The following is a 25,501-nucleotide window of genomic DNA, read 5'->3' on the forward strand; positions in this document are numbered from 1 at the left end:
AAAGCCTGGGTATACCGAGGCTGTTGGAGAATTATAGCCAACCTGGCAACCTGACGATGTTGGCCATGCCATTTAGAGATTGTCCAAACGAGACGAAACAGCTGTTCTTCTACGGGAACAGACACAAGCTCTGCTACTGTACGTACTGTTCATTGGTTCAATATGTGTAAAACCCACAGACACACTTAACCACTCACTGTCACTCAGACAGACATGAGCTGGTCTAATCTCTGTGTGTGTGTGCGTGTGTGTGTGTGTGTGTGTGTGTGTGTGTGTGTGTGTGTGTGTGTGTGTGTGTGTGTGTGTGTGTGTGTGTGTGTGTGTGTGTGTGTGTGTGTGTGTGTGTGTGTGTGTGTGTGTGTGTGTGTGTGTGGGGGGGGGGGGTGTGGGTGTGGGTGTGGGTGCTTGTGCACGTGTGTGTGTGTGAGGCAATAACCTTGACGCAGATGGCCACAATGCCAGAACCTGTGTAATGAAGCTTGCATTCAAACTCTCAATTCAACTGAATTATCTCTCTCTCTCTCTCTCTCTCTCTCTCTCTCTCTCTCTCTCTCTCTCTCTCTCTCTGTCACAGCCACACACACACACACACACACACACACCCCTGTCCTTGTCTCGTGTCTATTGTTTTTTCAACTGGTCCTGCTTGGTTGGTTTTCTGATCCTCATGAGACGCACACACGCACACGCGTACACACACACACACACACACACACACACACACACACACACACACACACGCACACACTGACCTTGGCAGTGCATCCAGGGTGGTGATCATAAACAGTCAGTGGTGGTATCTGTGTATGAACTACAAAGACATCCTTCATTATCTGAACATATCGCTGTGTTGTGACCACGGACAACACACACATCCCTCATTATCTGAACATATCGCTGTGTTGTGACCACTGACAACACACACATCCCTCATTATCTTCTGAACATATCGCTGTGTTGTGACCACTGACAACACACACATCCCTCATTATCTGAACATATCGCTGTGTTGTGACCACTGACAACACACACATCCCTCATTATCTGAACATATCGCTGTGTTGTGACCACTGACAACACACACATCCCTCATTATCTGAACATATCGCTGTGTTGTGACCACTGACAACACACACATCCCTCATTATCTGAACATATCGCTGTGTTGTGACCACTGACAACACACACATCCCTCATTATCTGAACATATCGCTGTGTTGTGACCGCTGACAACACACACATCCCTCATTATCTGAACATATCGCTGTGTTGTGACCACTGACAACACACACATCCCTCATTATCTGAACATATCGCTGTGTTGTGACCACTGACAACACACACATCCCTCATTATCTTCTGAACATATCGCTGTGTTGTGACCACTGACAACACACACATCCCTCATTATCTGAACATATCGCTGTGTTGTGACCACTGACAACACACACATCCCTCATTATCTTCTGAACATATCGCTGTGTTGTGACCACTGACAACACACACATCCCTCATTATCTGAACATATCGCTGTGTTGTGACCACTGACAACACACACATCCCTCATTATCTGAACATATCGCTGTGTTGTGACCACTGACAACACACACATCCCTCATTATCTGAACATATCGCTGTGTTGTGACCGCTGACAACACACACATCCCTCATTATCTTCTGAACATATCGCTGTGTTGTGACCACTGACAACACACACATCCCTCATTATCTGAACATATCGCTGTGTTGTGACCACTGACAACACACACATCCCTCATTATCTTCTGAACATATATCGCTGTGTTGTGACCACTGACAACACACACATCCCTCATTATCTTCTGAACATATCGCTGTGTTGTGACCGCTGACAACACACACATCCCTCATTATCTTCTGAACATATATCGCTGTGTTGTGACCGCTGACAACACACACATCCCTCATTATCTTCTGAACATATATCGCTGTGTTGTGACCACTGACAACACACACATCCCTCATTATCTTCTGAACATATCGCTGTGTTGTGACCGCTGACAACACACACATCCCTCATTATCTTCTGAACATATATCGCTGTGTTGTGACCGCACACATCCTTCCATTTTCACACGTGCGCTTGACTTGTTTACGTCATAAAAATGTAATTACTTTAGAATATACTTTTTAAAAGTATCTTTTTTCAATTGGGCTTTAAGCACACACAACCACACCGGGGGGGGGGGGGGGGGGGGGGTTCTCGAGTCATGTAAACTACAGTAACACATACAGTAACGACCAGAACAAGACCACAAACATTTCCTCTCTCTTTTTTTTAAAGTGCGCGTGTTGCGCGTGCGATAAACATGGAACCAAATGAAAGAACAGTATGATCTTTGTGACTAAAACACGACTATAGGAAACGACGATGAAACGGGTTCTCTTTTCCCATTCCGCTTCTTTGGACATACGAGTTTTCCACCCGACAGAGTCCATGTCAAACAGGTGTCCCCAGGGACCGCCGCGCAGCGGTGCAGTTGCCACGGCAACGTAGATGACGGCAAAGTGGTTGAGAGACGGTTATGTGACAGGCACACACGCACGCACGTACACACACGCACGCACACACACACACGCGCTATCTGGGAAACGCATAACACACATTGAGTCAGCCTTGATGCTAGAACGCCACGTTGCATGCATATTGCATTAGAGAAAAGAGGGGGGGGGGGGGGGGGGGGCGTGATTAGGTGAACATTGAATTATTTGCAGGGCAGATCAATCAGGAAGCATCTCTTTGTACACGATGATGTCTGCCTCACTGCTTTAGGTAAACAATAAGAGCGCCCAGTTCTGTCTTCAAACGGAAGGTGACTGAATTCACATGGAAATGCGTCTGCCTCTGGTTCTCAGACTGAGGTCTGTGAACCAAAATGGACCCGTACGGAACTCTTGACAGTGTATACGAAGGCAACCAAATGGACCCCACGTTGTCCTCGGACTTATGTCAGAATATGATTTCAGCGTTTACAATTCCAAACATGCAAACATGACCCACTTTAATTACTTCAGTCTAAATTAGTAGCTTGACAGTTTATGCACGTAGGACGTCCCTATAGGCGTCTTAACCCATTCTGACCTGAGATCAGATTCACACAAGGTTTCCACTGGGACACACACTGGTCTGATTAACCCATTCTGACCTGAGATCAGATTCTAAAAATGTCAGTCGTTCTTCGATTTTTCAAAAAATAGCAGACCTACAAGCTCGTATCGCGCCACTCGGTGGCGCGATATGAGCTTGTAGATCTGCGTATGAGACGTAGCTTGCAAGTCAGTTCAGGCAGACACAACTCGAGGGGGTTCATGCCATGCTCAAAAGCGCATACTATACTCAAGGGGTTAACATGCTGCATTACTATGTGGGCGTATAGGTGTGTGGAAGTCCCACACGTCATTCGCTGATGCGGCAGTCAGCTGACCAATTGGGCAGGCTATACTTAAAGGAGAATTCCATACTAAAAGGCTTTCTTACCTTTCTTTGTAGTTGTTACGTCCCCATCAAAGAGGTCCAGGTGTTATTTTTTGCAAAAGCTCCTTATTGGCTGTTTCCCCTACCATAAGCCCTAAATGAATTGCATTGAATTGAATGGGAATTGAATGGGGCTATGGGGTGTTGTGCTAATTCACTTTTTTCCATCGCTCAAAATTATAATTTCTTTGTATATATCCTCTCTTCATAATGTAAATAATATCCCAAGCGACACACTTTACTACTTCTGGAAATAAGCGAACTAGCATAACACCCCATAGCCCCATTCAATGCAATGCAATTCATTGAGGGCTTATGGTAGGGAAAATAGCCAATAAGGAGTTTTTGCACAAAAAACACCTGGACCTCTTTGGTGGGGACGTAACAACTACAAAGAAAGGTAAGAAAGATAAGAAAGCATTCTAGCATGGAATTCTCCTTTAAGCTCACTAGACTGCATGCTCTTCCTGCCTTCCTCTGCTCATGGTTCCCGGTTGTATGTGATGTTTTCTCCCACCACCACCCCAGCACCACCGGTGGGCTCTGCTATTTATGCTCCCCATGGGGGGGATATTTACCAATAAATATTGGTAAATCTATTTGTGAGTTGTCTGACTGAACTATTATTAAAGGCTTTTGAAAGGTAAAAAAAATACCTTTCAGGATTTCAATTCAAAAATAGCAACAAAAAAAAACGTATTCGGGATTTCAATTCAAATCTTGAAAAGAATATGCTCAAAATGCGTCGCATTGCGAGTGGAAACCCTCTGAACCGCTCCAATATTCAGTAGGGATGTGCCGATGAGACATTTCGGCCGATATCGATATATCCGATATAATTAATTGCCGTTATGGCCGATAACCGATATTACCGATGTCGATATTATGATCTCATTCTGCATTGAAAAATTATACTAATTTTGTCCATTCTGAAAAACACATGTAACAGGGTGTCTGCACTGCAGGCTTAGGCAAGTCAGATCTAACTTTAATACCTTTTATATGTAATATTGTGAGCTTGTAGATCTGTTCAAGCTGTGTATGAAACGTCTCATACACACTGAACTGAACTACATATAACTAACACTAGTGTGTGTGTGTGTGTGTGTGTGTGTGTGTGTGTGTGTGTGTGTGTGTGTGTGTGTGTGTGTGTGCGTGTGCGTGTGCGTGTGCGTGTGTGCGTGCGTTCCAGAGCCCACCTACATCACGATGCTGCCCCCTACCTGCCCCGAGGAGAACTGCGTCCTGCCCGAGGTGGACTGTCTCTACGGTCACCACACCAACCTGCGGGGATGTCACACCTGCCGCTGTCGCACACGTCAGTACACACACACACACACACACATACAGAGACACGGACGTGTGCACACACACACACACACACACACACAGGGCTCGACACTTACCTTTTTTATTTTAGTAGCACGATGAAAAGTTATGAAATAATGTGTTTTTGAGGGGCGCTAGCCCCTCCTATATACAGCTTTAGTCCCCACACGTCTCAATATTTGCCACTGACAATGAACAGAGAAATTAGGTCAAAATTCCGCTAAATATGACGTAAATTAAACATCAAAACATTAAACGACATTGACATTGAAAGGACAATAAACGTCATATGTAAACGAGCAAATCAGCTAACCAATCACAGGCAACACAGGTATTCTGATTGGCCAGTATAATGATAAGAGCTGTGCCCCTCACTTCACACAGGTGTGATTTTTCTTTAATAAAGTGATGTGAGGTAGGGGCGGGCAATATGGCATAATATTATATCACAATATCTTTTCAGAAATTATCACAATATTGATATTCATCTGGATATAATTTTTATCATTTGTTTGTTTCTATATAATCTATATAGGCCACTGACTAGCTCTAGTCCAGTGGTTCTCAACCTTTTTACACCTAGTACCACCTCAGACTTTTTTTGTCACTCCAAGTACCACCACCGCCAAACGTGCCCGCACGCGCGGTTATTAGTGTTTATTGATGCTTTTTTGGCGGGTTCATGATGGATTTCGGGTACCTACCTATATATACACTGTTATCAAAATGATAATGACAATATGACCACCATTATAATGACAATATGACCACCATTATAACTTATGTTAAAAAAGAATATATATATGCACAGTTCACACAGGAGGCAAATGTATTCCTAATAAGAATATTTATTAATTTTCACAGACGTCAGCCAAAATCATGCTGTAGGCCTACAAAACAGGCACTTTAACTGTTACGAGGAGCCATACAGGCTTGATACAAAGATTACATTTCATTTTTCACACATTCTCTCTCACACACACACACACACACACACACACACACACACACACACACACACACACACACACACACACACACACACACACACAGACACACACACACACACACACACACACACACACACACACACACACACACACAGTGAAAACAATAATTGACTATTATAATTAACTATTAACTATTTTTTACAACAACCTGTTGCCATTTTTGAAGGCCATGCTAAATACAAACAATTTGAAAGGTAGCCAGCATATTAGTGACAATGTATAACGGAGAAAGTGCTGAAAAAGCAGGGTATTCACTGTTTGGGTCCAACAACAAGGGTCCAAAAATAACAGTCTTCTGAAAGCAGACACACACGCATTGGGTCCAACAACGACTGTCTTCTGAACGCGCACGCACACGCACGCACGCACACACACACACACACACACACACACACACACACACACACACACACACACACACGAGAACACAATTCAATTCAATTCAATGGGCTTTATTGGCATGAGAAAACATACGTTTACATTGCCAAAGCAGAAAAAACAGTACAACAATACAGCAATACAATCAAAACAAAAATGATGTACTTTGTCAGATTCTTCAATAGATCAACTTCTATGTAGGCTACCAAGATCACTCGATGTAGGTATAGTGCAGGCATATACACAATGATTAGTCTTTACGGTGGTTGTGTTCCATTTGATATCCTTCTCCTATCACAGCAACTCACAAATCTTGCTGCTGTGTTTGCACATTGTTGTACTTCGCCCAGCAGATATGGGAGTTTTTTGTCATTGGTCATGTTTTCAAAATCTCCGTGTGTGGTTGTAATCTGTGGGAACACATGAGACGGCTGTGCTTGTCTCTTCGCACACAGTGGTATGGGGTCTGTCTCTGTCCCACTCCAAGTGAATCCAAATTTTATGTATTTCCTCGTGGGTTTGCTCTTTTTGCTGCAGCGGGGACCGGTTTCATTGCTGCCGCTTGCGGGGCTCGCGGGGCCCGGTACCTGAGGCTCCTGCTCGCCCTGGTTCACGTGCACCTCAAAATCCACATCTAGATCCACGCTGCTCAAATCCTCTTGTTCTCTCGCTGGGCCGCTGTGCTCGTGCTCGATACCTGAGTCTCCTGCTCGCCCTGGTCCACGTGTAGATCGCTGCTCAAATGCCCCTGTTCTCTTCTCTTCCTTAGCGTTCCCGTTTTTAGCCACGATTGCATCATTGTGACTGTTAGTTATATATATATATGTGCTGTTTAATATCCCGCCAGGCGCCAGCTCCCCTTGTTTGTTTTGATCGTGGCTACTACCAGTACAGGCGCATTAAAAGTAACAGCCAGGAAATGCGCTGTTCCCAGACTTCCCACGCTGACAAAGTGTTCAACAAAACATTTTTTAAATTCAATTTGAGTGATATTATAGTAATGTTATTTCCATTCAAAGTAGTATTTCAATAGTTTTATTATGTTTTTATTATATATTATTTTTATTATTTATTCACCCGGCCGTCCTTTTTTCATTTTTGGGAAGACTTTCCGCGTACCACCTGGGGGGGCTCAAGTACCGCCGGTGGTACGCGTACCACAGGTTGAGAACCACTGCTCTAGTCCATAGCTCTATAGTCTAATGCGTTGCATTTAGAGCTATGGACCTGAGCTAGCCACTGGCTAATATATCCAGCCAGGTCGGTCATTCGTATTGCGCTGCGCACACGCAGATCATTCTGGGGGTCCTTCCTTGCATTGAAAAAGGTTGAGCACCACTGACACAGAAACATGGGGTTTTTCAGGGAACCCATGTTGGTGTTAGCATCATGTTACTACGCTTTAGCTATTTAAAAATAGCAGATCTACAAGCTCGTAGCGCGCCACCGAGTGGCGCGCTACGAGCTTGTAGGTCTGCTATTTTTTGAAAAATCGAAGAACGACTGACATTTTTTAGAATCTGATCTCAGGTCAGAATGGGTTATAATCAGACCAGTGTGTGTGTGTCCAGTGGAAACCTCGTACGAATCTGATCTCAGGTCAGAATGGTTTTAAACGTCCCTATGGGTGCGTGCGTGGAGGCCGTGCTTTGATCCTCACAGGATCTCTGGTAACAGAAACATCACAGTGCATGTCCGTAGAAGGACAGCATAGAGCCGCTGATACAAAGCCCTGCAGGAACTCTTTTTTTTTGTTGTTTTCTCCGTTGCCATGGCAACGGTATCATTATTTGTGTATAGTTCCACAGTGAACGCACTCCGGGGACGTCCCAGCACAGACTGCACATGGGACTTCTTTTGGATCCTGGCCCGTATATGGACTCTACTGGAGAGACATGTTTGTGTAACATTATTATGATGACGATGGAAGGGGATGTTTGTGGCTCCCTCGTGACGCTTGCTTGTTGATGCAGCTTTAACCCTTTCTGACCTGAGATCAGATTCTAAAAATGTCCTCTACATCCTGACAGTTTCATTATTAACCCATTCTGACCCGAGATCAGATTCTAAAAGTGTCTTAGGTTTTTCAAAAATAGCAGACCTACAAGCTCGTATCGCGCCACTCGGTGGCGCGATATGAGCTTGTAGATCTGCTATTTTTCAATAGCTAAAGCACGACATGATGCTGACACCAAAATGGGTGCCCGGTCAGAATGGGTTAAGTCACTATGCCGCATTTAGCCGAGCGGGTTGCCGTATTTGGAATTTGCCCGATGCCACTTCAGTTCATGGGCCTCTATCTATGGTCTGTCTGTGGGCACACATGGCTCGGCAAGGCTTACGTACTTATCCCATTTTGGGTGGGAACCCCTTTTGGTGTTTTAAGCATTATGTTATACTTTAGCTATTGAAAAATAGCAGATCTGCACAATCATAGCGCGGCACCGAGTGCCGCTCTACGAGCTTGTAGGTCTGCTATTTTAGAAAAAATCGTAAAAATGTCGCGCAAATCTTTGAATATATATTCGTTTTTAACTCAAATCTTTGCTTCTGGGGGAGGGGGGGGGGGGGGTGGTCCCTGGAACAACATATTTTCAGATGGGGGTCGGCGGTCAAATACAGATATTTTTGGGGGTCCAAAAATGTTTGAGAACGACTGACAGAAACATGGGTTTTTTCAGAAAACTGTCAGGATTTAGAAGACATTTGTAGAATCGTCCTGTGGTCTAAATGGGTTATACTACTTTGAACCATTTAGACCCTCTGTAGGCTGCTCGTGTTCTTTTTCAGTGTACAAGAAAATGTCTTTACCCAATATATCAGTTCTACCAGCTCACAACATGGCGACCAGAATAGGGTATATGCTATATGGGCTTAAGGTGGTTAAATGTCGGTTAAAAGTGTTTAAAGCTATTTTCAATCTGTCCTAATGATGAACGGATAACTATTACGTTTAGGCCAAATCTAAAGACCTTCACAAATAAACTGCCGTAAAGGTGACAGTTCTCTGATGGATGACCAAAAGGCCTGATGTCTCCCCCTGGCCAAAGGAGAATTCCCCTTTTAGGCTAGTGGTCAAAGGTGTCGGCATTCCACGCCAGAGACCAAGGGTTCGATTCCTGGGCGTTTCACATGCCGGGTGGAAACCTCACATGACAAAAACTGTTAACTTTTCAGGATTCAAATGAAATAAAAATCATGACGTAAAATTGACGCTGTGACTATTTTGCTCAGACACGATGAATCAATAGGAATTGTCATGTTTGTGTAGGACGACAATCTACACTAATCATCATCATTTTTTGACCGCGGTCGAGATCGTGGATTTCACACAACGCCACGCCAGACTTTCCGGTCCTCCATTGCCGTCCCCAGTTCCTGCTTACTGAAGCATGTGTCCCTACTAGCGATGACATCAGGGGTTTTCTACCTCCGGTCTGCTTTGAGGCAGGACTCCAGAGAAGAAGGGAAGATATATAACCTCATTGTCAGCTCTGTATAGCAGTGGCCGGCACACTGTGTTCTTCTGGATCGGACTAGTGGGATGGGTGGCTCTTCCAAGACAGATTTTTGCACTCTCATTAGAAGGCGGGTGTAAGTGCCATCCAGCCGATTCTCTAATTCCTTTGAAAGTGTCCATGTCTCGGAGCCATGCAGTAGAATGGGCTCAACGGTCGTCCTAAATATTTTACTTACTAAGCTGACCAGATCTTATGCATCTACATTAATGGCTGAATATAGGAGGGGCTAGCGCCCCCTTAGGAATATCAAACGTATAGCAGATCTACAAGCTCTAAACGTGCCGCTTCGCGCCACACTTAGAGCTTGTAGATCTGCTGCTTTTGATGCTTCCGTGTGACTCTCTTCTTGTATGATTTTTGTCTGGCAAGCGACGATGTGCATTAAAGGAGAATTCCATGCTAGAAGGCTTTCTTACTTATTTGTAGTCGTTACGTCCCCACCAAAGAGGTCCAGGTGTTATTTGTAGTCGTTACGTCCCCACCAAAGAGGTCCAGGTGTTATTTGTAGTTGTTACGTCCCCACCAAAGAGGTCCAGGTGTTATTTGTAGTCGTTACGTCCCCACCAAAGAGGTCCAGGTGTTATTTGTAGTCGTTACGTCCCCACCAAAGAGGTCCAGGTGTCATTTGTAGTTGTTACGTCCCCACCAAAGAGGTCCAGGTGTTATGTGTAGTTGTTACGTCCCCACCAAAGAGGTCCAGGTGTTATGTGTAGTCGTTACGTCCCCACCAAAGAGGTCCAGGTGTTATTTGTAGTTGTTACGTCCCCACCAAAGAGGTCCAGGTGTTATTTGTAGTTGTTACGTCCCCACCAAAGAGGTCCAGGTGTTATTTGTAGTTGTTACGTCCCCACCAAAGAGGTCCAGGTGTTATTTGTAGTTGTTTCGTCCCCACCAAGAGGTCCAGGTGTTATTTGTAGTTGTTACGTCCCCACCAAAGAGGTCCAGGTGTTATTTGTAGTCGTTACGTCCCCACCAAAGAGGTCCAGGTGTTATTTGTAGTTGTTTCGTCCTCACCAAAGAGGTCCAGGTGTTATTTGTAGTTGTTACGTCCCCACCAAAGAGGTCCAGGTGTCATTTGTAGTTGTTACGTCCCCACCAAAGAGGTCCAGGTGTTATTTGTAGTCGTTACGTCCCCACCAAAGAGGTCCAGGTGTTATTTGTAGTTGTTACGTCCCCACCAAAGAGGTCCAGGTGTTATTTGTAGTTGTTACGTCCCCACCAAAGAGGTCCAGGTGTTATTTGTAGTTGTTACGTCCCCACCAAAGAGGTCCAGGTGTTATTTGTAGTTGTTACGTCCCCACCAAAGAGGTCCAGGTGTTATTTGTAGTTGTTACGTCCCCACCAAATAGGTCCAGGTGTTATTTGTAGTTGTTACGTCCCCACCAAAGAGGTCCAGGTGTTATTTGTAGTTGTTACGTCCCCACCAAAGAGGTCCAGGTGTTATTTGTAGTTGTTACGTCCCCACCAAAGAGGTCCAGGTGTTATTTGTAGTTGTTACGTCCCCACCAAAGAGGTCCAGGTGTTATTTGTAGTCGTTACGTCCCCACCAAAGAGGTCCAGGTGTTATTTGTAGTCGTTACGTCCCCACCAAAGAGGTCCAGGTGTTATTTGTAGTTGTTACGTCCCCACCAAAGAGGTCCAGGTGTTATTTGTAGTTGTTACGTCCCCACCAAAGAGGTCCAGGTGTTATTTGTAGTCGTTACGTCCCCACCAAAGAGGTCCAGGTGTTATTTGTAGTTGTTACGTCCCCACCAAAGAGGTCCAGGTGTTATTTGTAGTCGTTACGTCCCCACCAAAGAGGTCCAGGTGTTATTTGTAGTTGTTTCGTCCCCACCAAAGAGGTCCAGGTGTTATTTGTAGTCGTTACGTCCCCACCAAAGAGGTCCAGGTGTTATTTGTAGTTGTTACGTCCCCACCAAAGAGGTCCAGGTGTTATTTGTAGTTGTTACGTCCCTACCAAAGAGGTCCAGGTGTTATTTGTAGTTGTTACGTCCCCACCAAAGAGGTCCAGGTGTTATTTGTAGTCGTTACGTCCCCACCAAAGAGGTCCAGGTGTTATTTGTAGTTGTTATGTCCCCACCAAAGAGGTCCAGGTGTTATTTGTAGTTGTTACGTCCCCACCAAAGAGGTCCAGGTGTTATTTGTAGTCGTTACGTCCCCACCAAAGAGGTCCAGGTGTTATTTGTAGTTGTTACGTCCCCACCAAAGAGGTCCAGGTGTTATTTGTAGTTGTTTCGTCCCCACCAAAGAGGTCCAGGTGTTAATTTGTAGTCGTTACGTCCCCACCAAAGAGGTCCAGGTGTTAATTTGTAGTCGTTACGTCCCCACCAAAGAGGTCCAGGTGTTAGTTTGCTTTTGAATTAAAAAAAAAAAAGTTTTTGGATTGAGAATAGAGTTGAATCGAATCGTGACCCCCAAGAATCTGAATCGAATCGTAGGACACCCAAAGATTCACAGCCCTAATTATTGTCTATTTCCCCTACCATATAAGCCCTCAATGAATTGCATCGAGGGCTAATGAGTTGAGTTGTGCTAATTTGCTTATTTCCATCGCTCAAAAATAATGAATAAATTGTATATATCCTCTCTTCATAGTGTATCCCAAAGCGGCACACTTTACTACTTATTTTGATGGATATTTATAAGCGAATTAGCACAAAAACCCAACCCCCATCGAGGGCTTATATTAGGGGAGCCAATAATGACATAATAATATCATTATTATAATAATAATGCATAATAATGCACTTTTGCACAAAATAACACCTGGACCTCTTTGGTGGGGACGTAACAACTACAAATAACACCTGGACCTCTTTGGTGGGGACGTAACAACTACAAATAAAGGTAAGAAAGCCTTCTAGCATGGAATTCTCCTTTAACACTATATACTCTTACCAGTACAGTACAGGTGAATGTAAGAGATTATACTACAGAGTTGTGGCTGCAGGCTGGAACAGTTGCCACGGCAACCTTATTGTTTGGTTTAGTACATTCTAAGGAAGTTAATAGGAATCTCTTGGGTGTCACATGGTACGTACGAGCCAAGGACAGGAGGACAACAATGGAACCCTGCTGTATTAACCCATTCTGACTGTCTTCTACATCCTGACAGTTTTCTGAAAATGCCACGTTTCTATGTCCGTCGTTCTTCGATTTTTCAAAAAATAGCAGATCTACAAGCTCGTAGCGCGCCACCGAGTGGTGCACTACGAGCTTGTAGGTCTGCTATTTTTGAAGAATCGTGAAAAGTCACATGAAAGTGTTTGAGAACGACTGACACAGAAAAACAGCTTTTTCAAATTTGAATTGAGGGGCGCTCTTATCATCGTACATCATCATGATTCATGTCATACTGGCCACGCAGAATGCCTGTTGAGCCCATTATTGCCGCAAATATTCATATTTGGCGGACATTTGACCAAATCTCTCCTCTCACTGCCGATGGCAAATATGAGACGTGTGGGGGACAAGATGACATGCATGTTCCCTCCATTGTCGATGGCATTTAATGTTTCTGCTGCGGACATTTTGTGGGGACAAAAGCTGTATATAGGAGGGGCTAGCGCCCCTCAAAAAGTCAGGAGGTAGAGCAGGTCGGCCAATGATCCCTGGGTCGGCGGTTCGAATCCCGGCTCCTCCTCCTGTCCACATGTCGAAGTGTCCTTGGGCAAAGACACTGAACCCTACATTGCCTCCAATGAGGTGGTCGGTGTGAGCTCGCCACCGTCGGTGTGTGAATGTGGGAAGTGAGGACGCTGGCGTCGACTGTTCGATGCTTCACCTCCCGATGTATGAATGAATGAACCTTCACCTCCCGATGTATGAATGAATGAACCTTCACCTCCCAATGTATGAATGAATGAACCTTCACCTCCCAATGTATGAATGAATGAACCTTCACCTCCCAATGTATGAATGAATGAACCTTCACCTCCCAATGTATGAATGAATGAACCATTGTAAAGCACTTTGAGCACTTGGAAAAGCGCTATAAAAATGCCATTAATAATTTTCAGATGGGGGGGGGGGGGCGGCGGCCAATTACATATATTTTTGGGGGTCCTTGAGACCTTTGACATGAAAATGTTTGAGAACCACTGACATCGAAACATGAGGTTTTAGAAGGAATTAGATAGTGTAGAATCGTCATCGGGTCTAAATGGGTTTCACTTTCGTTTGGACGCGAGTCCTTTCAGTTTGCGCGTGCGTCATACCAGTCTCCATCTCCCAGGCTTTAACAACGTCTCCAGGCGTCCGAAATAAACGCACGTCTCTCCCTTGAAAATGAATTACCGAGGTGGCGCGGCAGTGGATTCCCGTCTAAAAAAACGACCGTTTAGCCCATACATGGGGCCCCCACCTTCACTCAATGCGGCCCTCAGGTTAATGTCAGAACACCGATATAATATTGGTTTCAGCTGTTACAATTCAACAACGTGCAAACATGACCCGCTTCAATTAGTAGGCTCAATGTTCAACACGAGTAAAGGCATTTGAAATGACTTAAAATGTACATTTTCAGGATTCCAATTCAAAACCCTAACCCTATAACCCGGGGTTCCCCAATTAATTTTCCTCAAGGGCCATATTTTGACTAGCGTACCAGGCTGGGGGCCGAGTCGGCACGCGCGCGCGAGGTCGAGGTCTTGCCCTGAAAATTAATTTTCAGGGCAAGACCCCATTTGAAAAGGATGCCCAGTTTGACATGCACAGGCTACTGACCCCCATGTAATGCCATTTATATCTGGGACCCCTCCAAAACAAAATCTCTTCCAGGGGCCACAAGGGGGCGCGCCGCGGGCCGCAAATGGCCCGCGGGGCCGCCTATCGGGGAACCCTGGCCCTAACCCATAGCAAAGAATAATTCAAGATTTCAATTCGAATATAGCAAAAGAAAATAGCAGATCCACAAGCTCACACTGTGCGTGTCTGTGTGTGTGTGTGTGTGTGTGTGTGTGCGTGCGCAGGAGAGGAGCACTGCAGTCGGCTGGTGTCGGCGTGCGCGGCGAAGTGTGCGTTCGGCGGGCAGACGGACGACGACGGCTGCGAGACGTGCCGCTGTCGACCGAGACACCGACGATGCAAGACCCTGGGCTGTGACCGGGCCTGTCCGTTTGGATACATGTAAGACGCACGCACGCACGCACGCACGCACACACGCACGCACACACATTTTAATCATTTATTTATGTCCACATAAGAGATACAATATAAGGACACAGATATTTGGTGCTGTATAACCCATTCTGACCTGAGATCAGATTCTAAAAATGTCTCCTATACATCCTGACAGTTTTCCATTCAGACCTGAGATCAGATTCAAAAAATGTCTCCTATACATCCTGACAGTTTTCCATTCAGACCTGAGATCAGATTCTAAAAATGTCTCCTATACATCCTGACAGTTTTCCATTCAGACCTGAGATCAGATTCTAAAAATGTCTCCTATACATCCTGACAGTTTTCCATTCAGACCTGAGATCAGATTCTAAAAATGTCTCCTATACATCCTGACAGTTTTCCATTCAGATCTGAGATCAGATTCTAAAAATGTCTCCTATACATCCTGACAGTTTTCCATTCTGACCTGAGATCAGATTCTAAAAATGTCTCCTATACATCCTGACAGTTTTCCATTCTGACCTGAGATCAGATTCTAAAAATGTCTCCTATACATCCTGACAGTTTTCCATTCTGACCTGAGATCTGAGATACAAGCTCGTATGAGCTTGTATAGATCTGCTATTTTTCAATAGCTAAAGCATAGCGTAATGCTAACACCAAAAGGGGTTAAAACTCTGTTGACCATGAAAACTATAGCCTTTATCCTGTGAGGACCCTGGGAAACGAAACGAGACCCTCACAAGGTCAATGTCTCACCTGCACATGAGGACATCTAGCCCTCTGGAGAATATATCTCACGCTCGCTCGCGCACACAGAAACACACGCACAGACACACACACACACACACACACAGACACACACATGCTGATATGAAACACACTGAACTCTTACTGTACCTGAATGAATACACACACACACACACACACACACACTTTCTCTCTCTGTCTCTTTTTCTACAAATCTCACACACGCAGACAGACACGGGCGCGTGCACACACACACACACACACACACACACACACACACACACACACACACACACACACACACACACACACGCACGCACGCAGGGCTGTCACAGATTCTAATTTTAGATGTATCTTGGTATCTTGTGAAAACAGGCCGACACCCTGCAGTGGCTTTGAACTGAATAATTCATGGTCACGGAGCGCTATCGCGGCCTATTGATATGCAGCGGGCCGCGATAGGTCCAACCGTATAGCGCTACAATGGGGCGCGGGCCGCGATAGGTCCAACCTTAGCGCTACATTGGGGCGCGGGCCGCGATAGGTCCAACCGTATAGCGCTACATTGGGGCGCGGGCCGCGATAGGTCCAACCGTATAGCGCTACATTGGGGCGCGGGCCGCGATAGGTCCAACCGTATAGCACTACATTGGGGCGCGGGCCGCGATAGGTCCAACCGTATAGCGCTACATTGGGGCGCGGGCCGCGATAGGTCCAACCGTATAGCGCTACATTGGGGCGTGGGCCGCGATAGGTCCAACCGTATAGCGCTACATTGGGGCGCGGGCCGCGATAGGTCCAACCGTATAGCGCTACATTGGGGCGCGGGCCGCGATAGGTCCAACCGTATAGCGCTACATTGGGGCGCGGGCCGCGATAGGTCCAACCGTATAGCGCTACATTGGGGCGCGGGCCGCGATAGGTCCAACCGTATAGCGCTACATTGGGGCGCGGGCCGCGATAGGTCCAACCGTATAGCGCTACATTGGGGCACGGGCCGCGATAGGTCCAACCGTATAGCGCTACATTGGGGCGCGGGCCGCGATAGGTCCAACCGTATAGCGCTACATTGGGGCGCGGGGCGCGATAGGTCCAACCGTATAGCGCTACATTGGGGCGCGGGCCGCGATAGGTCCAACCGTATAGCGCTACATTGGGGCGTGGGCCGCGATAGGTCCAACCGTATAGCGCTACATTGGGGCGCGGGCCGCGATAGGTCCAACCGTATAGCGCTACATTGGGGCGTGGGCCGCGATAGGTCCAACCGTATAGCGCTACATTGGGGCGCGGGCCGCGATAGGTCCAACCGTATAGCGCTACATTGGGGTGTGGGCCGCGATAGGTCCAACCGTATAGCGCTACATTGGGGCGCGGGGGCGCGATAGGTCCAACCGTATAGCGCTACATTGGGGCGCGGGGCGCGATAGGTCCAACCGTATAGCGCTACATTGGGGCGCGGGGCGCGATAGGTCCAACCGTATAGCGCTACATTGGGGTGTGGGCCGCGATAGGTCCAACCGTATAGCGCTACATTGGGGCGTGGGCCGCGATAGGTCCAACCGTATAGCGCTACATTGGGGCGTGGGCCGCGATAGGTCCAACCGTATAGCGCTACATTGGGGTGTGGGCCGCGATAGGTCCAACCGTATAGCGCTACATTGGGGCGCGGGCCGCGATAGGTCCAACCGTATAGCGCTACAGTGGGGCGTGGGCCGCGATAGGTCCAACCGTATAGCGCTACAGTGGGGCGTGGGCCGCGATAGGTCCAACCGTATAGCGCTACAGTGGGGCGTGGGCCGCGATAGGTCCAACCGTATAGCGCTACAGTGGGGCGTGGGCCGCGATAGGTCCAACCGTATAGCGCTACATTGGGGCGTGGGCCGCGATAGGTCCAACCGTATAGCGCTACATTGGGGCGCGGGCCGCGATAGGTCCAACCGTATAGCGCTACATTGGGGCGTGGGCCGCGATAGGTCCAACCGTATAGCGCTACATTGGGGCGTGGGCCGCGATAGGTCCAACCGTATAGCGCTACATTGGGGCGCGGGCCGCGATAAGTCTTTTTAAGAAACAAGGTCAAATCCTACCTTTTAACAATGTTACAGAATATTGCAATGGTCGCATGTCATAATTGATTTTCATTTCATCATACATTTTCATTGATTTTAGTTTTGTACAAAGTCATTATTGCGCTATTTTTCTTTCTTCGGGATGTCCGATATTATCGGCCGATATTCGCATGAACATGTAATATGGGACAATGTTGTCTGGGGTCGGCCCAGGCCGTAGCGTAACGGTCTGGGCACCGGACTGGTGATCCAGTCGCGGTGTGCCGCGGGTTCGACTCCCGAACCCGACACGGCCTTTACCGCATGTCATCCCCCCATCTCTCTCCCGTTTCCTGTCAGCCTACTATCTGTCCCTTAAAAAATCAATAAAAGGCGTAAGCCGCAAAAAAATATCTTAAAAAAAAGAAAAATGTTGTCTGGGGTCCTGGTACCAACATGGAAATGTGGCCACGGTCTTTAGTTTTGTGTCTGAGAGGCTAAACGTCATCGCATGGTGGTCCGTGGACCTTCACATGAAACGGGTTGAAACGGATCTGAATATAGAGTTTTTAACCTTTTTTTTTTTATAAAAGAAAAACGTGGTTTTAAACTATGAAACGCAAGTCAGGAGCACCATCTGTGAGGCCTTGAGGCGCGTACCGTGTTGTAGGAGAGGAGAGGGAGGAGAGGCGCAGGGATGTGAGCAAACATTATGATTGGCCGAATGCATAGATTTAATATAAGGCCATCTGGAGGAAGAAAGTAGTGTACACTACACACTCACGCACACACACGCACACGCACACACTCACACGCGCGCATGCACACACACACACACACACACACACGTCTCCTACTGTGTCCTCTAACTTACAGTGAGCGTCAACATATGGCCAACTTCTGAAAGACACTCTCTTGTGACTCACAAGCAAACGCACGCACGCACGCACGCACGCTGTAAAGTGCCTGCAGTCGGTAGACGTGTTTTAATCAAGTATAAAATAACATCCGGAGCTGATAACCAAAATGCATAACATTTATAATGCTGTGGAGAGATGGAAAGAACGCTGGCTCGGCTTTAAGAAAGAGGAGGAGGAGGAGGAGGAGGAGGATGGGGAGTACGTAGAGGAGGGGGATGGGGGGGGGGGGGGGGGGGGGGAGGAGGAGGAGGAGAGAGCCTGTTTCTCATTCTAAAACTGAGCCGCGTGCGATTGGACCTCGTGGTTAGAGTGTCCGCCCTGAGACTGGGAGGTCGGGGTTCGATCTCCTCTCCTGAACAGTAACTGTCATGACTGTCTGTATCAAAAGTATAGTCACACATGCTATATCTGTCATATAACACCGTTCTTATATGAGGCGATGTAAGATCCCCCGAATTATTTAAAAAAAGTGCACGTACCTGTGGATTTAGCGCCCTCTATAGCGATATTGACGGCAGACTCCGGTGCTCTATAAACCATACTACAGTGTAGTGAGTATAGTGAATCCACTAGCCCGAAACGAGGCCCAAACAGCGCGCTCCGGAGCTTGTCCGTCTGCTACTGTTGCTATGTTTGAATTTAAAGACCTACAGAGACCATCTGCACTTTCATATGGAAGTTAACGCAATAAGTCTAGTAAATAGTCTAGTTTAACCCATTTTGGGGCGGGAACCCCAAAAGGTGTAGCTATTGAAAAATAGCAGATCTACAAGCTCGTAGCGCGGCACTCGGTGCCGCGCTATGAGCTTGTAGATCTGCTATTTTTGAAAAATCGACTGACATAGAAACAGCTTTTTCAGAAAACTGTCAGGTTTTTAGAATCTGATCTCAGGTCAAAATGGGTTAATAAAAGCAATATACTGTGGCAGTGTGCATGCATGCCTCCCACCATCTCTGTGTCTGTTTCCAGATAATAATAATAATAGCATTATTAACATGTAAATATCACAGTAGAATAGAACACTATAGAGCGCCGCAGTCCCGCCCCCTTTCAGAACGACGAGTGGCCCATAGGAAATGATTCTCCATTCATTTTCTCCATAGGCTTTTCAGAAAGCATTTATATGAAGACGGTTACGCCAGCGGACAAAGCCAACTTGGATGGTGACAAATCATGACAACAAACACAATATTTTGTGCCGATCAAATAATTTGAAAGAAGAAAATAAAGGCAGGATACAACACTTATTTGTTTTGTTTTTCCTCCTACTAATTATTTGATCGGCCCAGAACATTGTAATTATTGTCATGATTTGTCACGATCCGAGTTGGCTTTGTCCGCTGGCGTAACCGTCTTTATCCCATTCTGAACGGGAACCTATTTTGGTGTTAGCATCACGTTATGCTTTAGCTATTGAAAAATAGCAGACCTACAAGCTCATAGCGCGCCACCGAGTGGCGCGCTACGAGCTTGTAGGTCTGCTATTTTTGAAAAATCGAAGAACGACTGACATTTTTTTAGAATCTGATCTCGGGTCAGAATGGGTCCATCAGACCAGTGTGTGTGTCCAGTGGAAACCTCGTATGAAATCTGATCTCAGGTCAGAATGGGTCATATAAATGCTTTTTGAAAAGCCTATGGAGAACATGAATGGAGAAAGGGGCCGGGACTGCGACGCTCTATATAGGCGTCTATAATTGCAGCCTTGACGGCACATCGCACGTTCGAGTCCTGATCCTGACGAACTTTGCTGTGTGTGTGTGTGTGTGTGTGTGTGTGTGTGTGTGTGACTGTGTGTGTGTGTGTGTGTGTGTGTGTGTGTGCGTGTGTGTGTGTGTGTGTGCGTGTGCGCGCGTGTGTGTGTGCGTGCAGTAAGAACAGACACGGCTGTGAGACGTGCCGCTGTAAGAAGTGTCCGGAGGTTCCGTGTGAAGAGGCCTGTCCGCTCGGCTTCCAGACGGACGCGCTGGGCTGCCTGCGGTGTTCCTGCAGAGGTCTGTCTGTCTGTCTGTCTGTCTGTCTGTCTGTCTGTCGTACCTCTGCTCTGCTCTGCTCCGCTCTGCTCTGCTCACACCAGTGTTGTTTTTGGCAGCAAATTTCTATTTTAGTTTTAGTCGTCGTCTCTTGAATAGTTTTCACTTAGTTTTAGTCACATTTTAGTCACCTGGAATGTTCTAGTGTTTAGTCTAGTTTTAGTCGACTAAATGTCATACGATTTTAGTCGACTGAAATGTGTTTTGACAGGCCTTGATGTCGTCGTAATGACATATTTTACACTTTGGTTGCATGCTGAAAATAGCAGATCTCCAATCTCACAACGCGTCGCAGCGCGACGCATAAAACTGGATCTCTTGTCCACTAGTCCCTTACTAACATTTTAGTCTAGTTTTTATTTGTTGACGAAATTGTCAGTGTATTTAATCTTAGTTTTAGTCATCATAGATTCGGTTTTGATTCGTTTTAGTCAGTGAAAAAAGGTAGTCGACGAACATTTTTCGTCTTAGTTTTAGTCGACGAAAACAACACTAGCTCACACAAACCGTACAACACTGTCTGTTACTAATATATAGGCTCCGCGCGCACAGCAGCCATTTTGGAAAGAACTCTTCCACGACTTCCTTCACAGGTGATAACGATGATGCTAATGAACGGCTCTGTGCCATTCCACGTCGGACAGGGCCGGAACCGGAAGCACAGATTTGAGTTAAAAACGTTCGCTCCGAAAGAATATAATTCAAACATCTGTGCCACGTTTTCACGATTTAGCACGGCACTCGGTGCCGCACTATGAGCTTGTACTTGTAGATCTACTATTTTTCAATAGCGAAAGTGTAATATAATGCTTAAAACACCAAAATGGACGAGAGGGGGAGAAAGGGTGACGGCGGTCGATTGGGCCGATTATAGTCAGACTGAGTAAGAGATATATGCCTAAAATCATATTTACAAAATGTTTCAAATGGAAAAAAAAACAGAGATGATTTCAACCGAATATTTAGACAAAGTCATGCAAGGGGAACTTTCTCTGGACTCCATGGGCTAAGAAAATAAACGTTGAAATTTCAAATTCGGTCAGAACGGCTGCTCAGACTTCCTAGTGTTAAGGGCCTTGCAAACGCGGAGCGATAAAACGTCGTTGATGGTCAAACAGAGTCAGTGTTAATGATACTAATGGAGGCTCTGTTCCATTCTGGTCAAACAGAGTCAGTGTTAATGATACTAATGAAGGCTCTGTTCCATTCTGGTCAAACAGAGTCAGTGTTAATGATGCTAATGAAGGCTCTGTTCCATTCTGGTCAAACAGAGTAAGTGTTAATGATACTAATGAAGGCTCTGTTCCATTCTGGTCAAACAGAGTCAGTGTTAATGATGCTAATGAAGGCTCTGTTGCATTCTGGTCAAACAGAGTCAGTGTTAATGATGCTAATGAAGGCTCTGTTCCATTCTGGTCAAACAGAGTCAGTGTTAATGATACTAATGAAGGCTCTGTTCCATTCTGGTCAGACAGAGTCAGTGTTAATGATACTAATGAAGGCTCTGTTACATTCTGGTCAAACAGAGTCAGTGTTAATGATACTAATGAAGGCTCTGTTACATTCTGGTCAAACAGAGTCAGTGTTAATGATGCTAATGAAGGCTCTGTTCCATTCTGGTCAGACAGAGTCAGTGTTAATGATACTAATGAAGGCTCTGTTCCATTCTGGTCAGACAGAGTCAGTGTTAATGATGCTAATGGAGGCTCTGTTCCATTCTGGTCAGACAGAGTCAGTGTTAATGATACTAATGAAGGCTCTGTTCCATTCTGGTCAGACAGAGTCAGTGTTAATGATACTAATGAAGGCTCTGTTCCATTCTGGTCAGACAGAGTCAGTGTTAATGATGCTAATGGAGGCTCTGTTCCATTTTGGTCAAACAGAGTCAGTGTCGAACATGTTTCTGATACTTCTTGTCACATTCAAATTGCGAAACTGTCTCTCTCTCTCTCTCTCTCTCTCTCTCTCTCTCTCTCCCCCCCCCACCCAGACCAGCCTGTGACGTCCTCCTCATCCTCCTCCGTGGCTCCGCCCTCCGACAGGGAGGGGGCGTGTCTGTCGGTGGACGGGCGCCGCCACGCCAGCGGCGAGAGCTGGCACGACGGCTGCCGCGACTGCTACTGCCACGGGGAGCGGGAGATGTGCTCGCTCATCTCCTGCCCCGTGCCCGACTGCGACACGCCCAGCATCCTGCCGGGACACTGCTGCCCCACGTGTCCAGGTGCGCGCGCACGCACGCACGCACGCACGTCTCAATATTTGCCTTTGACAGAAGAAATTAGGCCAAATATGATTTGTGGCAACAGGCATTCATCTGGAAAAAAAAGAAAAAAAGCTATGTTTCTATGTGTCAGTCGTTCTTTGATTTTTCAAAAACAGCAGACCTATACAAGCTCGTAGCGCGCCACCGTGTGGCGCGCTACGAGCTTGTAGGTCTGCTGTTTTTCAATAGCTAAAGCACAGCATGACGCTAACACCAAAAGGGGTTTCCCCGCCCCGCAAAATGGGTTAATAACGATTCGGCTATACAAGAATATAATGTCTATATACCAGAGAGTGTTCCTCAGCACAGACGAGGATAGTTTTATAAGCGCTTTAAGTGGTTTAAAAAGTTAAAAACGTGCTCGTGAACACAGGACGACAAGGAGCGCTCCCCTTGGCTTGGCGAAACAAGCGGTCATACATGTCCACGAAGCGTGAACGGCGTTCATTGAAAACAATATGTCGCCGCGCGCGGCGCCGTCCTATCGGGTGTTTTCCCCACGGGAGACTCGGCCAATCGGAATCAATGCCCCTTTTCCATATTGAGGTCATTACGGACGTACCCAATCGTCAGGCAATATACAAAAAAAATACATTATGCAGTATATATAATAATAATAATAATAATAATAATGAAACTTTATTTGTATAGCACCTTTCGTGACATGAAATGCAGCTCAAAGTGCTTTACAGAACAATGGAGAAAAAAAAAGAAAAGCAACGCAACGACATTAAAAAAACAAGCAGTATAATGCAATACAGTGAGGACGTGACACAACGTATATACAGTATATATACAGGTGCTCCCATCGCAGCGCTCTCTCTCTCTCTCTGTCGGCGCGTGACATTATGTTCGGTGGGGGGGGGGGGGTGGGGTGGAGAGGAGTGGTGCCGGTGCAATCTACGACAAAATAGATGTCTTGTCCATTATGTATGTCCGTCCGTCCGTCCGTCTCTCTGTCTGTCTTGTCAGCGACAGCCCCGAAAATTGTGTGGAATGAGATTGTGACAGCTGGAGTAATGGAAATGCCGCGGCACGCGCGCCCTGATGACAGAGAGCACCGCTGACATTGTGCTTAGGTGTGTGTGTGTGTGTGTGTGTGTGTGTGTGTGTGTGTGTGGGGGGGGGGCATTATAACCCATTTAGACCTGAGGTCGATTCTGCAAAATGTCTTCTAAATCACAACGGCTTTCTGAAAAACCCTACATGTTTCTATCTATCGGTGGTTCTCTAAAATATTTCATGTCGCGGAGCCCCAGAATTATATGTATTTGGTCACCGCCGACCCCCCCCCCCCCCCCCCCCATCTAAAAAAAACATATGGTTTCAGGGACTCCCCCCCCCCTCCCCCTCCCCCTACCAGAAGCAAAGATTTGAATAAAAAAAATTTCCCTCTGAAAGAATATAATATAATCAAAGATTTGGGCCACATTTTCACGATTCTTTTTTTCAAAAACAGCAGACCCACAAGCTCGTGGCGCGGGGCTCGGTGCCGCGCTATGAGCTTGTAGATCTGCTGTTTTTCACGCATACCACAATGCTTTAAACACCAAAAAGAAAAGCGGGTTCCCGTCCAGAATGAGATAATAATGTATAGCGGGGGTGGGGAAATTAGTTTGAATAATTTAACCCATTTTAGACCTGGGGCGAGATTCTACAAAATGTCTCTTCTAATTCCCTGGCAGTTTTCTGGAAAAACAAACAAACGTATGTTTCTATATATCAGTGGTTCTCAAACTATTTCGTGTCAAGCAGACCCAGAATTAGATGTATATTTGGCTTCAAAAAAATAGCAGATCTACAAGCTCGTAGCGTGGCACTCGGTGCCGCGGCTATGAGCTTGTAGATCTGCTATTTTGCTAAGGCATAACATAATGTTTAAGACAAGTCAGGAAATCACAAGCATTTCGGACGGGGAACCCCTTTTGGTGTTTTAAGCATTGCGTTACACTTTAGCTATTGAAAAATAGTGAAAATGTGACGCAAATAAATCTTTGAATATATATTCTTTCAGAGCAGAACAATTTTAACTCATATATTTTCTTTGTGGGTTTGAGGTCCCTATAGCAGTGTTGGGTTAAGTTCATTTATTTTTATGAACTAGTTCAGTTCACAGTTCGGGTACAACGCTGGTCCTTAGAACAACATGCTGTATTTTGAGATTGGCGGTCGATTACATAATTATCATTCTGGGGGTCCTTGACATGAAATAGTTTGAGATCCACTAGCACAGAAACATGGTTTTTTTTTTTTTGTAAAAGACACATAGACATTTTGTAGAACCGTCCTCGGTATGAATGGGTTAAATATATAACATAACATGATTTAAAAGAAACGTCAGGTCTGTCAACCGAAGTGGATCTATATATGCGACCGAAAGTGACCTTCAACGGGGAACAAGAGAGAGAGAGAGCAGTGTATATACACTCGAGAAGAACCCCGCAAGGTGTCCCTGCAGCCAGGCACGAAACCTGGCACGAAATGGAGCAAGTGTTCGGATAAAAGTGTCAGGACAAGGACAAAGAAAAAGGGCTGCTTGTTTGTTGTTGTCGTCGTCGTCGTCGTCTCCCCCAGGAGATTAGATTGGGAGCAGCGTTGTCATCACAACTA

General features: G+C 46.1%; 1 protein-coding gene across 8 annotated transcripts in view; it reads left to right on the forward strand.

Moving 5' to 3' along the window:
• crim1 (cysteine rich transmembrane BMP regulator 1 (chordin-like)) overlaps positions 1 to 25,501 on the forward strand; it is a 218,646-nt gene that overhangs the window by 166,058 nt on the left and 27,087 nt on the right. For all 8 annotated transcript variants that reach the window (XR_014570811.1, XR_014570812.1, XR_014570813.1 and 5 more), the window contains exons 8-11: positions 4,707 to 4,832; positions 14,723 to 14,879; positions 20,468 to 20,589; positions 22,619 to 22,849. Coding sequence is in view for 2 of the 8 variants with exons in the window: in XM_083791307.1 (XP_083647433.1) it covers positions 4,707 to 4,832; positions 14,723 to 14,879; positions 20,468 to 20,589; positions 22,619 to 22,849 (636 nt within the window). In the remaining 6 variants the exon portion in view is untranslated. The remainder of the gene's footprint in view (positions 1 to 4,706; positions 4,833 to 14,722; positions 14,880 to 20,467; positions 20,590 to 22,618; positions 22,850 to 25,501) is intronic.

Source organism: Protomyctophum parallelum, assembly GCF_964188405.1.
Source record: "Protomyctophum parallelum genome assembly, chromosome: 20".
Taxonomy (NCBI): domain Eukaryota; kingdom Metazoa; phylum Chordata; class Actinopteri; order Myctophiformes; family Myctophidae; genus Protomyctophum; species Protomyctophum parallelum.